The following is a 15,670-nucleotide window of genomic DNA, read 5'->3' on the forward strand; positions in this document are numbered from 1 at the left end:
TGTACATAACACACTCCTGCACTCTGCACTCTGTTCATAATGCATTCATGAACTCTGCACTCAGCACATAACACACTCCTGAACTCTGCACTCTGTACGTAACACACTCCTGAACACTGCACTCTGTACATAACATACTCCTGAACTCTGCACTCTGTACATAACATACTCCTGAACTCTGCACTCTGTACATAACATACTCCTTACTCCTGAACACTGCACTCTGTACATAATGCACTCCTGAATTCTGCACTCTTTACATAATGCACTCCTGAACTCTGCACTCTGTTCATAATGCATTCCTAAACTCTGCACTCTGTTCATAATGCATTCATGAACTCTGCACTCTGTACATAACACACTCCTGAACTCTGCACTCTGTACGTAACACACTCCTGAACTCTGCACTCTGTACATAACATACTCCTGAACTCTGCACTCTGTACATAACATACTCCTGAACTCTGCACTCTGTACATAACATACTCCTTACTCCTGAACACTGCACTCTGTACATAACATACTCCTTACTCCTGAACACTGCACTCTGTACATAATGCACTCCTGAATTCTGCACTCTTTACATAATGCACTCCTAAACTCTGCACTCTGTTCATAATGCATTCCTAAACTCTGCACTCTGTTCATAATGCATTCATGAACTCTGCACTCTGTACATAACACACTCCTGAACTCTGCACTCTGTACATAACACACTCCTGAACTCTGCACTCTGTACATAACGCACTCCTGAACTATGCACTCTGTACATAATGCACTCCTGAACTCTGTACATAATGCACTCCTGAACCCTGCACTCTGTACATAATGCACTCCTGAACTCTGCACTCTGTACATAATGCACTCCTGAACTCTGCACTCTGTACATAACGCACTCCTGAACTCTACACTCTATACATAACACACTCCTGAACTCTGCACTCTGTACATAATGCACTCCTAAACTCTGCACTCTGTACATAATGCACTCCTGAACTCTGCACTCTGTTCATAATGCATTCTCCGAACTCTTCTCTGTACATAACGCACTCCTGAACTCTGCACTCTGTACATAACACACTCCTGAACTCTGCACTCTGTACATAATGCACTCCTGAACTCTGCACTCTGTACATAATGCACTCCTGAACTCTGCACTCTGTACATAATGCACTCCTGCACTCTGCACTCTGTTCATAATGCATTCCTGAACTCTGCACTCTGTACATAACACACTCCTGCACTCTGCACTCTGTTCATAATGCATTCATGAACTCAGCACTCAGCACATAACACACTCCTGAACTCTGCACTCTGTACGTAACACACTCCTGAACTCTGCACTCTGTACATAACATACTCCTTACTCCTGAACACTGCACTCTGTACATAATGCACTCCTGAATTCTGCACTCTTTACATAATGCACTCCTGAACTCTGCACTCTGTTCATAATGCATTCCTAAACTCTGCACTCTGTTCATAATGCATTCATGAACTCTGCACTCTGTACATAACACACTCCTGAACTCTGCACTCTGTACATAACACACTCCTGAACTCTGCACTCTGTACATAACGCACTCCTGAACTATGCACTCTGTACATAATGCACTCCTGAACTCTGCACTCTGTACATAATGCACTCCTGAACCCTGCACTCTGTACATAATGCACTCCTGAACTCTGCACTCTGTACATAATGCACTCCTGAACTCTGCACTCTGTTCATAATGCATTCATGAACTCTGCACTCTGTACATAACACACTCCTGAACTCTGCACTCTGTACATAACACACTCCTGAACTCTGCACTCTGTACATAACGCACTCCTGAACTATGCACTCTGTACATAATGCACTCCTGAACTCTGCACTCTGTACATAATGCACTCCTGAACTCTGCACTCTGTACATAATGCACTCCTGAACTCTGCACTCTGTACATAACGCACTCCTGAACTCTACACTCTGTACATAACACACTCCTGAACTCTGCACTCTGTACATAATGCACTCCTAAACTCTGCACTCTGTTCATAATGCACTCCTGAACCCTGCACTCTGTACATAATGCACTCCTGAACTCTGCACTCTGTTCATAATGCATTCTCCGAACTCTTCTCTGTACATAACACACTCCTGAACTCTGCACTCTGTACATAACACACTCCTGAACTCTGCACTCTGTACATAATGCACTCCTGAACTCTGCACTCTGTACATAATGCACTCCTGAACTCTGCACTCTGTACATAATGCACTCCTGCACTCTGCACTCTGTTCATAATGCATTCCTGAACTCTGCACTCTGTACATAACACACTCCTGCACTCTGCACTCTGTTCATAATGCATTCATGAACTCTGCACTCAGCACATAACACACTCCTGAACACTGCACTCTGTACATAACATACTCCTGAACTCTGCACTCTGTACATAACATACTCCTGAACTCTGCACTCTGTACATAACATACTCCTTACTCCTGAACACTGCACTCTGTACATAATGCACTCCTGAATTCTGCACTCTTTACATAATGCACTCCTGAACTCTGCACTCTGTTCATAATGCATTCCTAAACTCTGCACTCTGTTCATAATGCATTCATGAACTCTGCACTCTGTACATAACACACTCCTGAACTCTGCACTCTGTACATAACACACTCCTGAACTCTGCACTCTGTACATAACGCACTCCTGAACTATGCACTCTATACATAATGCACTCCTGAACCCTGCACTCTGTACATAATGCACTCCTGAACTCTGCACTCTGTACATAATGCACTCCTGAACTCTGCACTCTGTACATAACGCACTCCTGAACTCTACACTCTGTACATAACACACTCCTGAACTCTGCACTCTGTACATAATGCACTCCTAAACTCTGCACTCTGTTCATAATGCACTCCTGAACCCTGCACTCTGTACATAATGAACTCCTGAACTCTGCACTCTGTTCTTAATGCATTCCTAAACTCTGCACTCTGTACATAACGCACTCCTGAACTCTGCACGCTGTTCATAATGCATTCCTGAACTCTGCACTCTTTACATAACATACTCCTGAGCTCTGCACTCTGTACATAACATACTCCTTACTCCTGAACTCTGCACTCTGTACATAATGCACTCCTGAACTCTGCACTCTGTACATAATGCACTCCTGAACCCTGCACTCTGTACATAATGCACTCCTGAACTCTGCACTCTGTTCATAATGCATTCCTAAACTCTGCACTCTGTACATAACACACTCCTAAACTCTGCACTCTGTACATAACATACTCCTGAACTCTGCACTCTGTACATAATGCACTCCTGAACTCTACACTCTGTACAGAACACACTCCTGAACTCTGCACTCTGTTCATAATGCATTCATGAACTCTGCACTCTGTACATAACACACTCCTGAACTCTGCACTCTGTACATAACACACTCCTAAACTCTGTACATAACGCACTCCTGAACTCTGCACTCTGTTCATAATGCATTCATGAACTCTGCACTCTGTACATAACACACTCCTGAACCCTGCACTCTGTACATAATGCACTCCTGAACTCTGCACTTTGTATGTAGGGTAGTGCACCCCAGATACAACATGCCCTTTGAGGGCAATCATACTGCTTATGTGGCCCTTTAATGAAATTGAGTTTGACACCCCTGCTCCAATTCCAGCACATCCTTCCTGAGGACCGGTGCCCAGAACTGGACAGTATACTCCAGATGTGGCCGGACCAGAGTCTTGTAGAGCGGGAGAATAATCTCTTTATTTCTGGAGTGAATCCCCTTTTTTATACATCCCAGTATTCTGTTGGCTTTGCTTGCTGCGGCTCGGCATTGCTGAGCTTGTCATCTACTAGGACCCCCAGGTCCTTTTCCATCCTAGATTCACCCAGAGGTTCCCCCCCTTGTGAGTAACTTGTCTTCCTATTTTGCCACCCAAATGCATTACCTTACATTTTGTATCATTAAACCTTATTTGCCATGTAGATACCCCCCCCCCCATTATTTTGTTCAGGTCATCTTGTAAGGTTTCCATGTCCTGCATAGAAGATATTGCCCTGCTTAGCTTAGTATTGTCCCCAAATACTGAGATTGAGCGATTCATCCCCTCCTCTAGATCAGTTATGAATAAATTAAACAGGATTGGTCCCAGGACAGAACCCTGGGGGACCCCACTTTCCACACCCGCCCAATGAGTACTCCCCATTAATCACCACCCTCTGGACTCTCCCCTGGAGCCAGTTCTCTATCCAGGTACTCACCTTATGGTCATCCATGCAGGTAAGTCTTATTGTAGGCTTACCTGGAGGTAAAAATCACAAAGCGGGCTTTACTCCCGCTTTAACCCCTTAGGCCCCTTTCCCACTTGTGCGACTTGTCCTGTGATGTGGGACTGCAAAGTCGCATGACAAATCATACTCCATGATTTCCAATGAGCATCGTTCATATCTGTGCGACGTCAAGTTGCAACGACTTCAAAATAGTCTCTGCACTACTTTGGTCTGACTTTGATGCGTTTTGAGGTCCATAGATATAGGCATTGCTTCAAGTCCAGTCAAAATCGCGGCCAAAAAAATTGCAGCAAAATCGCTCGACTTTTAGGCCGCACAAATGTACAAGGGGGCCTTAGTGATGGAGGGTAAAACAAATGTTAATGCCTGAACACAATTTTGCAACTTTGACATGTTAGTATAACTGCACAAATCACCACAACTACTCTGTGCGTCCCGGGGAAATATACCGCGTGTTTTCAGGATAAACCGGGCTTTCTTACGGTCGTAAACGGTAACGAATATTTCCTGATTGATTTTTTGTTATTATCAAAAAAAAACTGGGCAAAAATAGTAAAAAAAAAAGTTTTAAATGTATCTGTATATTTCTTACTATTACCATAACCCAACACCAAGGAACAACGCAAACGAAATCCTCCTGACAATCGCAGCGTCTTTGTTAGTTTGTACCGCCCAGAAACAACAGAAATCATTTCGCTTTTTTTAATCCTTCCAAACATCCTGACACCGATAATAATTTAATAAATGTTTTCTTTCTTAATTCTACTCAAAATATACTGACCCTGACCTTCGACCCTCACCTTTGACCCCGACCTTCGACCCTCACCTTTGACCCTGACTTTTGACCCTAACACTAACCCCGCCACTGACCTCAATCAAACCTTGATCTAGGTATTTTTAATTCTTATTATTTTTCTTCTTATTTTTTTCTTATTTTTTACACACTTTTGTTTCTTTGCATCTTTCTCTCCTGATACAAAGTACCGTATTTATCAGCGTATAACACGCACTTTTTCCTCCTGATAATGAAGTGCGAAAAATGCGTGAGTGTTATATGCCGATATCTTTTAGAAAACAAGTAAATTGTGAGAGGGCACCAGGCAGGGTTCACCACACCCAGAGGCAGAGGGGGGCCTGGCCAAGGGGAAGGGGCGGGGGAACGAGCGCCGCCAGATTACACAGAGCGGGGATCTCCAGCTTACCTGGCGGTCGCTGTCATTAGAAGTGCTGCCTTCTATGATGGACAGCACACTGGTCCAATGCTGGGATGTGTGACGTCTATTATAGGAGCCGGTCCAGGAGGCAGGGGCGTAACTACAGGGGTTGCAGGGGTTGCAATCGCTACCGGGCCCCATGCTCCAGGGGGCCCGGTAGCAAACCAGTGGGTGAACTTCTAGGATCTCAAAGGTCACACTTGCGACCAGGCCCTGGCATTTCATCACTGTGGGGAGGCCCCAAGATTGCAGGAAGGGGGCCCACTGCAGAACTTGTGAAAGGATCCTGATGCGGGACCATAATAAAAGGCCATGCAATGAGAGTAAAGAGCCCCAGGATTAGTGGGAAGAGCCCCGGGCTTGAAGGGAAGGGCCCCGGCCAGGGGTCTGGGGGGCCCTTCATGGTTTCTTGCATCGGGGCCCTGAAGGTTCTAGTTACACCTCTGCCAGGAGGCGAGACTTCAGATGACAGAGACCCCTGGGTAAGCGAGAGATCCCTGCTCTGTGTAATCTGGTGGCTCTCCTCTCCCGCCAATGATGGACACTAATCAGGCTGCATTGATGGGCACTGGTGAGGCTGCATTAATGGGCACTGGTGAGGCTGCATTAATGGGCACTGGTGAGGCTGTATTTATGAGCATTGATGGGCACTGGTGAGGCTGCGTTGATGGACACTGATGAGGCTGCATTTATGAGCACTGTTGAGGCTGCATTTATGAGCACTGTTGAGGCTACATTGATGGGCACTGGGGAGGCTGCATTGATGGGCACTGATCAAGCTGCATTGATGGGCACTGGTGAGGCTGCATTGATGGACACTGGTGAGGCTGCATTTATAGGCACTGGTGAGGCTGCATTGATGGACACTGGTGAGGGTGAATTGATGGGCACTGATCAGGCTGCATTGATGGGCACTGGTGAGGCTGCATTGATGAGCACTGATCAGGCTGCATTGATGGACACTGATCAGGCTGCATTGATGGGCACTAATCAGGCTGCATTGATGGACACTGGTGAGGCTGCATTGATGGGCACTAATCAGGCTGCATTTATGAGCACTGATAGGCACTGGTGAGACTGCATTGATGGACACTAATAAGGCTGCATTGATGGGCACTGGTGAGGCTGCATTGATGGCACTGATGAAGCTGCATTTATGAGCACTGATGGGCACTGGTGAGGCTGCATTGATGGCACTGATGGGTACTGGTGAGGCTAATTTAAGGGCACTGGTGAGGCTGCATTGCTGGGCACTGGTGAGGCTGCATTGCTGGGCACTGGTGAGGCTGCATTCAATTATTTAAAAAAATGTTCTGAGCTACTGTGATTTTGCTTCAAAGTTCTTTATTTAAATTTAAGATTTTTTCCTGAATCTTCCCTCTTAAAATTAGGTGCGTGTTATATATATATATATATCAAAATACGGTATCTTCCTCTCCATTCAGGAGAGAAAGAAAACACAGGGGCGGGCTGTGCAGTGACTGATCACTGAGATAGCCAATCAGAGGCTATCTCAGTGATCAGGTGACTGAGAACTGGGAGTCCGGGGTCCCGATAGTGGGAGTCCGGGGTCCCGATAGTGGGAGTCCGGGGTCCCAATTAATGGGCGTGCGGTCTCTGTGCTGGAAGCGTGTGGTGCAGCATGCCTATGGACAGGATACATTGTAGGTTTGGGAGATGCTCGGGAAGACTACACCCATCTGGGAAGATGATAGGCTAATAGAGATCAATGCTAATCAATGTTCTCACTACAGACTGCTAAGGGCCAGGGGCCACACATCAAATACCAAAGGGCCCCTGGGCTGCAGGTTGGTCACTAGGATGACTACACCCGGAGAGCCTCATTCATCCATAGGATAGGCCGGCTCTGTAATATTCCATCTCTGTATAATCGCTGCGTGTTCCATGTTCTGCCGGTAAATGTCGCTAACGTTGGTCGCCAATGACCGCCATGTGTCTCTGCTTTATTTTTGGATGGGCTTGAAATCTCCGTGGCTTTGTTTGTGGCGCATCTTTTGCAGATAAACTTTAGAATGTGAAAAAATTGATGAAAGAATTTTCAGAATCTCCAGATTTATCCTCTCTCCCCCCCCCCCCCCCCCCGCCGGGCCGGACACCTCTGTGACTGTATTTGTGTGTTAGGTTTCCTCCTCTGTGATTCCTAATGTAAGTCTGCCACAATCCCGGCCCGTTCACATAGAAGTCCATCCAAGTATACCTAAAGGCTAAACTTTTTCTTAGTGATGGATGGAGGGGGGAGGGGTTAGACCCCCCCTGTCAGGTTTTTATTGCTGTCTGTGTCCCCGTCAGGGAGAGTCACCCTCTCTATTTGTTCTGCTTACCATTATCATTGAAATAAAAGAAAATCCCAAATAACGAGTTGTCACCAGAACAGGAAGAGAAGGCGAAATCTTCCAATGGGGACACTAGTTCTGGTGACCACCCGGGGGTCCCTCATTTTGGAGGGATTTCTTCTCACTTCCTGTTTTGGCTTTGGGACAGGAAATGAAGGAAAATCACCCCTGGGGCACAGATGGCAGAAAATCTGACAATGGTTATAATTTATAACCCTCCCTTACTCTACAATGAACAAAAAAAGTTTTGCCTTTAGATACATTTTCAGGAAAAACTGCCTGACAAAAAGATGAGAAGACGCAGAGATTTGGGCAGCTGAAGTCAGGTGAAAATCTCTTTTTCTGCAGAAGTCAGACTTGGCCCGGCCTCCTAAGTCTTCCCCTTCGCTATTGGCATTCCCATTACCTCAGTGGCCAATAGGGAGGCTCAGAACAAGAGGGTGTGGTGGTTAGGCTTTTTCCCATTGGTCTACTAATATAACAGGCAGACTCAGTGACCAATAGGGAAGCTCCTTGGGGCAGGAGGGTGTGGGGACCAAGCTTCTTCCCATTGGTCTGATAATATAATTGGCAACTTCAGTGACCAATAGGGGGGGGGGCTCAGAACAGGAGGGTGTGCGAGCCAAGCTTCTTCCCATTGGCCTGCTAATATAAATGGTAACCTCAATAGGATGTTTCAGAGCAGGAGATTGTGGGGGATGCTAGGCTTCTTCCCATTGGCTTTCTAATATAACAGGCCAATTCAGTGACCAATGGGAAGGCTAGGAGCAGGAGGGCGTGGGGGCCAACTTTCTCCTATTGTTCTTCTAATATAATGGGAAACTTCAGTGACCAATGGGGACTCTGGGGAGGATTGGAGAAGGAGAGTGTGGGGGTCAAGCGTCTTCCCATTGGCTTGCTAATATAAAGGGCAACCTCAGTGACCAATAGGGGGGCTCAGAGCAGCAAAGTGCGGGGACCAAGCTTCTTCCCATTGGTCTGCTAATATAAAGGGCAAATTTAGTGACCAATAGGGGGCTTGGAGCAAGAGAGTATGGGGGCTAAGCCTCTTCCCATTGGCCTTCTAATATAACAGGCCAATTCAGTGACCAATGGGAAGGCTAGGAGCAGGAAAGTATGGGGGTTAAGCCTCTTCCCATTGGCGTGCTAATATAAAGAGCAACCTCAGTGACCAATAGGAAGGCTCGTAGCAGGAAGGTGTGGGGGCCACGCTGTACTTTTCCTTAAAACTCATGGAACTTTGTCTGCCTATATCTCTCAATCTGCTGGTCACTTTACATGCAATGTTTCTCCTCTGCTTCCTCTGAATTGCCCCGCTTTGTGGCAGATTTACCCTTTATATGGCTCAGGCACTTTACTACTAAGATAAAGGAAGACCCCCTCCCCCCAGGTCTCATGCACAGTGTTGAAGTTGAGGGTAGACGGTGGTGTTCTGATATCTGTTGTGTATGTCCTGCATTTAGCCATGGTTTGTCCTTTATGCTGCAGGGTACGAAATTCCTGGGTGCCCACCTGTCTGTGGCAACCTAAAATTCTCCAAGACAGTCACGCCAAATCTTCTCCTAGCTTCTGGGACAGGTAACTACATGTCATGTTCTGTTGTATTTCTGTCATTCCAGGACTGTAGCAGAGGGACTTTCTTCACCTATTTCTGGGTGCGGGTTATCCATATAGAATAGAGGGACTTTCTTCTGGGAGCGGGTTATCCGTATACAATAGAGGGACTTTCTTCTGGGAGCGGATTTTCCGTATACAATAGAGGGACTTTCTTCTGGGAGCGGGTTATCCATATAGAATAGAGGGACTTTCTTCTGGGAGCGGGTTATCCGTATACAATAGAGGGACTTTCTTCTGGGAGCGGGTTATCTGTATACAATAAAGGGACTTTCTTCTGGGAGCGGGTTATCTGTATACAATAGAGGGACTTTCTTCTGGGAGCGGGTTATCCGTATACAATAGAGGGACTTTCTTCTGGGAGCGGATTTTCCGTATACAATAGAGGGACTTTCTTCTGGGAGCGGATTATCTGTATACAATAGAGGGACTTTCTTCTGGAAGCGGGTTTTCCGTATACAATAGAGGGACTTTCTTCTGGAAGCGGGTTATCCATATAGAATAGAGGGACTTTCTTCTGGGAGCGGGTTATCTGTATACAATAGAGGGACTTTCTTCTGGGAGCGGGTTATCTGTATACAATAGAGGGACTTTCTTCTGGGAGCGGGTTATCTGTATACAATAAAGGGACTGGCTGGTGAGGGGGATGGTGACCTGCGAAGGGGAAGGTGACCATTGAAGGAGAAGGTGGCCTGTGAGGGAGAAGGTGGTCTGTGAGGGGGAAGGTGACCTGTGAGGGGGAAGGTGGCCGGTGAGGGGGAAGGTGACCTGTGCGGGGGAAGGTGGCCTGTGAGGGGGAAGGTGGCCGGTGAGGGGGAAGGTGACCTGCGAAGGGGAAGGTGACCATTGAAGGAGAAGGTGGCCTGTGAGGGGGAAGGTGGTCTGTGAGGGAGAAGGTGGCCTGTGAGGGAGAAGGTGGCCTGTGAGGGGGAAGGTGGCCTGTGAGGGGGAAGGTGGCCGGTGAGGGGGAAGGTGGCCTGTGAGGGAGAAGGTGGTCTGTGAGGGGGAAGGTGGCTGGTGAGGGGGAAGGTGGCCTGTGAGGGGGAAGGTCGGTTGCGAGAAAGGTGGTCTGTGAGGGAGAAGGTGGCCTGTGAGGGAGAAGGTGGTCTGTGAGGGGGAAGGTGACCTGTGAGGGGGAAGGTGGTCTGTGAGGGAGAAGGTGACCTGTGAGGGGGAAGGTGGCCGGTGAGGGGGAAGGTGACCTGCGAAGGGGAAGGTGACCATTGAAGGAGAAGGTGGCCTGTGAGGGAGAAGGTGGTCTGTGAGGGGGAAGGTGACCATTGAAGGAGAAGGTGGCCTGTGAGGGGGAAGGTGACCATTGAAGGAGAAAGTGGCCTGTGAGGGAGAAGGTGGTCTGTGAGGGGAAGGTGACCATTGAAGGAGAAGGTGGCCTGTGAGGGAGAAGGTGGCCTGTGAGGGAGAAGGTGGCCGGTGAGGGGGAAGGTGGCCGGTGAGGGGGAAGGTGGCCTGTGAAGGAGAAGGTGACCTGTGAGGGGGAAGGTGTCCGGTGAGGGGGAAGGTGACCTGCGAAGGGGAAGGTGACCATTGAAGGAGAAGGTGGCCTGTGAGGGGGAAGGTGGTCTGTGAGGGAGAAGGTGACCTGTGAGGGGGAAGGTGGCCGGTGAGGGGGAAGGTGACCTGCGAAGGGGAAGGTGACCATTGAAGGAGAAGGTGGCCTGTGAGGGGGAAGGTGGTCTGTGAGGGAGAAGGTGGCCTGTGAGGGGGAAGGTGGTCTGTGAGGGGGAAGGTGACCATTGAAGGAGAAGGTGGCCTGTGAGGGAGAAGGTGGTCTGTGAGGGGGAAGGTGACCATTGAAGGAGAAGGTGGCCTGTGAGGGAGAAGGTGGTCTGTGAGGGGGAAGGTGACCATTGAAGGATAAGGTGGCCTGTGAGGGAGAAGGTGGTCTGTGAGGGGGAAGGTGACCATTGAAGGAGAAGGTGGCCTTTGAGGGAGAAGGTGGTCTGTGAGGGGGAAGGTGACCATTGAAGGAGAAGGTGGCCTGTGAGGGAGAAGGTGGTCTGTGAGGGGGAAGGTGACCATTGAAGGAGAAGGTGGCCTGTGAGGGGGAAGGTGGCCTGTGAGGGGGAAGGTGGTCTGTGAGGGAGAAGGTGACCTGTGAGGGGGAAGGTGGTCTGTGAGGGGGAAGGTGGCCTGTGAGGGGGAAGGTGGTCTGTGAGGGGGAAGGTGGCCTGTGAGGGAGAAGGTGGCCTGCGAAGGGGAAGGTGACCATTGAAGGAGAAGGTGGCCTGTGAGGGAGAAGGTGGTCTGTGAGGGGGAAGGTGACCTGTGAGGGGGAAGGTGGTCTGTGAGGGGGAAGGTGGCCTGTGAGGGGGAAGGTGGCCTGTGAGGGGGAAGGTGACCTGTGAGGGAGAAGGTGGCCTTTGAGGGGGAAGGTGGCCTGTGAGGGGGAAGGTGGCCTGTGAGGGGGAAGGTGACCTGTGAGGGGGAAGGTGACCTGTGAGGGAGAAGCTGGCCTGTGAGGGGGAAGGTGGCCTGTGAGGGGGAAGGTGGTCTGTGAGGGGGAAGGTGACCTGTGAGGGGGAAGGTGGCCGGTGAGGGGGAAGGTGACCTGTGAGGGAGAAGGTGGTCTGTGAGGGAGAAGGTGGTCTGTGAGGGGGAAGGTGACCTGTGAGGGGGAAGGTGGCCGGTGAGGGGGAAGGTGGTCTGTGAGGGGGAAGGTGGTCTGTTAGGGGGAAGGTGGCCGGTGAGGGAGAAGGTGGCCTGTGAGGGAGAAGGTGACCTGTGAAGGGGAAGGTGACCGGTGAGGGGGAAGGTGGTCTGTGAGGGGGAAGGTGGCCTGTGAGGGAGAAGGTGGCCTGCGAAGGGGAAGGTGACCATTGAAGGAGAAGGTGGCCTGTGAGGGAGAAGGTGGTCTGTGAGGGGGAAGGTGACCTGTGAGGGGGAAGGTGGTCTGTGAGGGGGAAGGTGGCCTGTGAGGGGGAAGGTGGCCTGTGAGGGGGAAGGTGACCTTTGAGGGGGAAGGTGGCCTGTGAGGGGGAAGGTGGCCTGTGAGGGGGAAGGTGACCTGTGAGGGGGAAGGTGGCCTTTGAGGGGGAAGGTGGCCTGTGAGGGGGAAGGTGACCTGTGAGGGGGAAGGTGACCAGTGAGGGAGAAGCTGGCCTGTGAGGGGGAAGGTGGCCTGTGAGGGGGAAGGTGGTCTGTGAGGGGGAAGGTGACCTGTGAGGGGGAAGGTGGCCGGTGAGGGGGAAGGTGACCTGTGAGGGAGAAGGTGGTCTGTGAGGGAGAAGGTGGTCTGTGAGGGGGAAGGTGGTCTGTGAGGGAGAAGGTGGTCTGTGAGGGGGAAGGTGACCTGTGAGGGGGAAGGTGGCCGGTGAGGGAGAAGGTGGTCTGTGAGGGAGAAGGTGGTCTGTGAGGGGGAAGGTGGCCGGTGAGGGAGAAGGTGACCTGTGAGGGGGAAGGTGACCGGTGAGGGGGAAGGTGGACTGTGAGGGGGAAGGTGACCTGTGAGGGAGAAGGTGGTCTGTGAGGGGGAAGGTGGCCGGTGAGGGAGAAGGTGGCCTTTGAGGGGGAAGGTGACCTGTGAGGGGGAAGGTGGCCTGTGAGGGGGAAGGTGACCTGTGAGGGGGAAGGTGACCTGTGAGGGGGAAGGTGGCCGGTGAGGGGGAAGGTGGCCGGTGAGGGAGAAGGTGGTCTGTGAGGGAGAAGGTGGTCTGTGAGGGGGAAGGTGACCTGTGAGGGGGAAGGTGGCCGGTGAGGGGGAAGGTGGCCGGTGAGGGAGAAGGTGGTCTGTGAGGGGGAAGGTGGCCTGTGAGGGGGAAGGTGGCCGGTGAGGGAGAAGGTGACCTGTGCGGGGGAAGGTGACCTGTGCGGGGGAAGGTGGCCGGTGAGGGAGAAGGTGACCTGTGCAGGGGAAGGAGACCTGTGAGGGGGAAGGTGACCTGTGCGGGGGAAGGTGACCTGTGAGGGGGGAGGTGGCCGGTGCGGGAGAAGGTGGCCTGTGAGGGAGAAGGTGGCCTGTGAGGGAGAAGGTGACCTGTGAGGGGGAAGGTGACCTGTGCGGGGGAGGGTGGCCTGTGAGGGGGAAGGTGGCCTGTGAGGGGGAAGGTGACCTGTGAGGGGGAAGGTGGCCTGTGAGGGGGAAGGTGGCCGGTGAGGGGGAAGGTGACCTGTGAGGTGGATGGTGGCCTCTGAGGGAGAAGGTGGCCGGTGAGGGGGAAGGTGACCTGTGAGGGGGAAGGTGACCTGTGAGGGGGAAGGTGACCTGTGACGGGGAAGGTGACCTGTGAGGGGGACGGTGGCCTGTGAGGGGGAAGGTGGCCGGTGAGGGGGAAGGACGGTTGCGAGGAAGGTGGCCGGTGCGGGGGAAGGTGGCCGATGAGGGGGAAGGTGGCCTGTGAAGGAGAAGTTGACCTGTGAGGGGGAAGGTGGCCTGTGAGTGGGAAGGTGACCGGTGAGGGGGAAGGTCGGTTGTGAGGAAGGTGGCCTGTGCGGGGGAAGGTGGCCGATGAGGGGGAAGGTGGCCTGTGAGGGGGAAGGTGACCTGTGAGGGGGAAGGTGACCTGTGACGGGGAAGGTGACCTGTGATGGGGAAGGTGACCTGTGAGGGGGACGGTGGCTGGTGAGGGGGAAGGTGGCCGGTGAGGGGGAAGGTGACCTGTGAGGGGGAAGGTGACCTGTGAGGGGGAAGGTGACCTGTGAGGGGGACGGTGGCCTGTGAGGGGGAAGGTGGCCGGTGAGGGGGAAGGTGGCCGGTGAGGGGGAAGGACGGTTGCGAGGAAGGTGGCCTGTGCGGGGGAAGGTGGCCGATGAGGGGGAAGGTGGCCTGTGAAGGAGAAGTTGACCTGTGAGGGGGAAGGTGGCCTGTGAGGGGGAAGGTGACCGGTGAGGGGGAAGGTCGGTTGTGAGGAAGGTGACCTATGCGGGGGAAGGTGGCCGATGAGGGGGAAGGTGGCCTGTGAGGGGGAAGGTCGGTTGCGAGGAAGGTGGCCGGTGTGGGGGAAGGTGTGCAGGGGAAGGTGGCCGGTGAGGGGGAAGGTGGCCTGTGAGGGGGAAGGTGGCTGGTGAGGGGGAAGGTGGCCTGTGAGGGGGAAGGTGGCCTGTGAAGGAGAAGTTGACCTGTGCGGGGGAAGGTGGCCGGTGAGGGGGGAGGTGGCCTGTGAGGGGGAAGGTGGCCTGTGAGGGGGAAGGTGGCCTGTGAAGGAGAAGTTGACCTGTGCGGGGGAAGGTGGCCGGTGAGGGGGAAGGTCGGTTGTGAGGAAGGTGGCCTATGCGGGGGAAGGTGGCCGATGAGGGGGAAGGTGGCCTGTGAGGGGGAAGGTCGGTTGCGAGGAAGGTGGCCGGTGTGGGGGAAGGTGTGCGGGGGAAGGTGGCCGGTGAGGGGGAAGGTGGCCTGTGAGGGGGAAGGTGGCTGGTGAGGGGGAAGGTGGCTGGTGAGGGGGAAGGTGGCTGGTGAGGGGGAAGGTGACCTGTGAGGGGGAAGGTGGCCTGTGAAGGAGAAGTTGACCTGTGCGGGGGAAGGTGGCCGGTGAGGGGGGAGGTGGCCTGTGAGGGGGAAGGTGGCCTGTGAGGGGGAAGGTGGCCTGTGAAGGAGAAGTTGACCTGTGCGGGGGAAGGTGGCCGGTGAGGGGGAAGGTCGGTTGCGAGGAAGGTGACCTGTGTGGGGGAAGGTGGCCTGTGAGGGAGAAGGTGGCCTGTGAGGGGGATGGTCGGTTGCGAGGAAGTTGGCCGGTGCGGGGGAAGGTGGCCTATCAGGAGTGGCAGACACTTTTCCCTGGATACATTTGGTGACATTTCCTCTCGGGAATAACGGCAGACACATTTTATTGGAGTGAGGAAATATTCTATTGGTCACCTTGTAGTCAGGTAACTCTGAATTCCTTGAACCTCGGAGCCCTGAGGAAGTGTTTTTGAGCCCCGAAACGCGTTGGCGGTTTTATATTCTGAACACTGATAATTAAAGACTTTTGTACTTTTCTGATATCTTTGGTTTGGTGCGCTCTTTTTTACAATGTGGATCTTAATCTTGGGGTCCGATGGTTTTAGGGGTATCGTGTTTTTTCGGTATCCCCGGAGTCCCGGCACCCTACAGGAATTTGATGGACTTCCCTCAACCCATAACTGAATCCAGCTCCTCCCATATTCATGTTCCAGATTTGGGAAGATTTTCCTTCATTTCCTGGCCCAACGGAGAAGGGGGATGGGTTGTCAT

At 52.1% G+C, this 15,670-nt stretch overlaps 1 protein-coding gene across 4 annotated transcripts in view; it reads left to right on the forward strand.

Moving 5' to 3' along the window:
- BEGAIN (brain enriched guanylate kinase associated) overlaps positions 1-15,670 on the forward strand; it is a 254,749-nt gene that overhangs the window by 116,293 nt on the left and 122,786 nt on the right. For 3 of the 4 annotated variants that reach the window (XM_082242704.1, XM_082242707.1, XM_082242705.1), the window contains exon 2: positions 9,376-9,465. The exons of the other annotated variant lie outside the window; for it this stretch is intronic. In XM_082242704.1, coding sequence (XP_082098830.1) covers positions 9,376-9,465 — 90 coding nt within the window. The remainder of the gene's footprint in view (positions 1-9,375; positions 9,466-15,670) is intronic. 4 annotated transcript variants of the gene reach the window in all.

The sequence above is a fragment of the Pelophylax lessonae genome (genome assembly GCF_965119305.1).
Source record: "Pelophylax lessonae genome assembly, chromosome: 13".
Classification (NCBI taxonomy): Eukaryota; Metazoa; Chordata; class Amphibia; order Anura; family Ranidae; genus Pelophylax; species Pelophylax lessonae.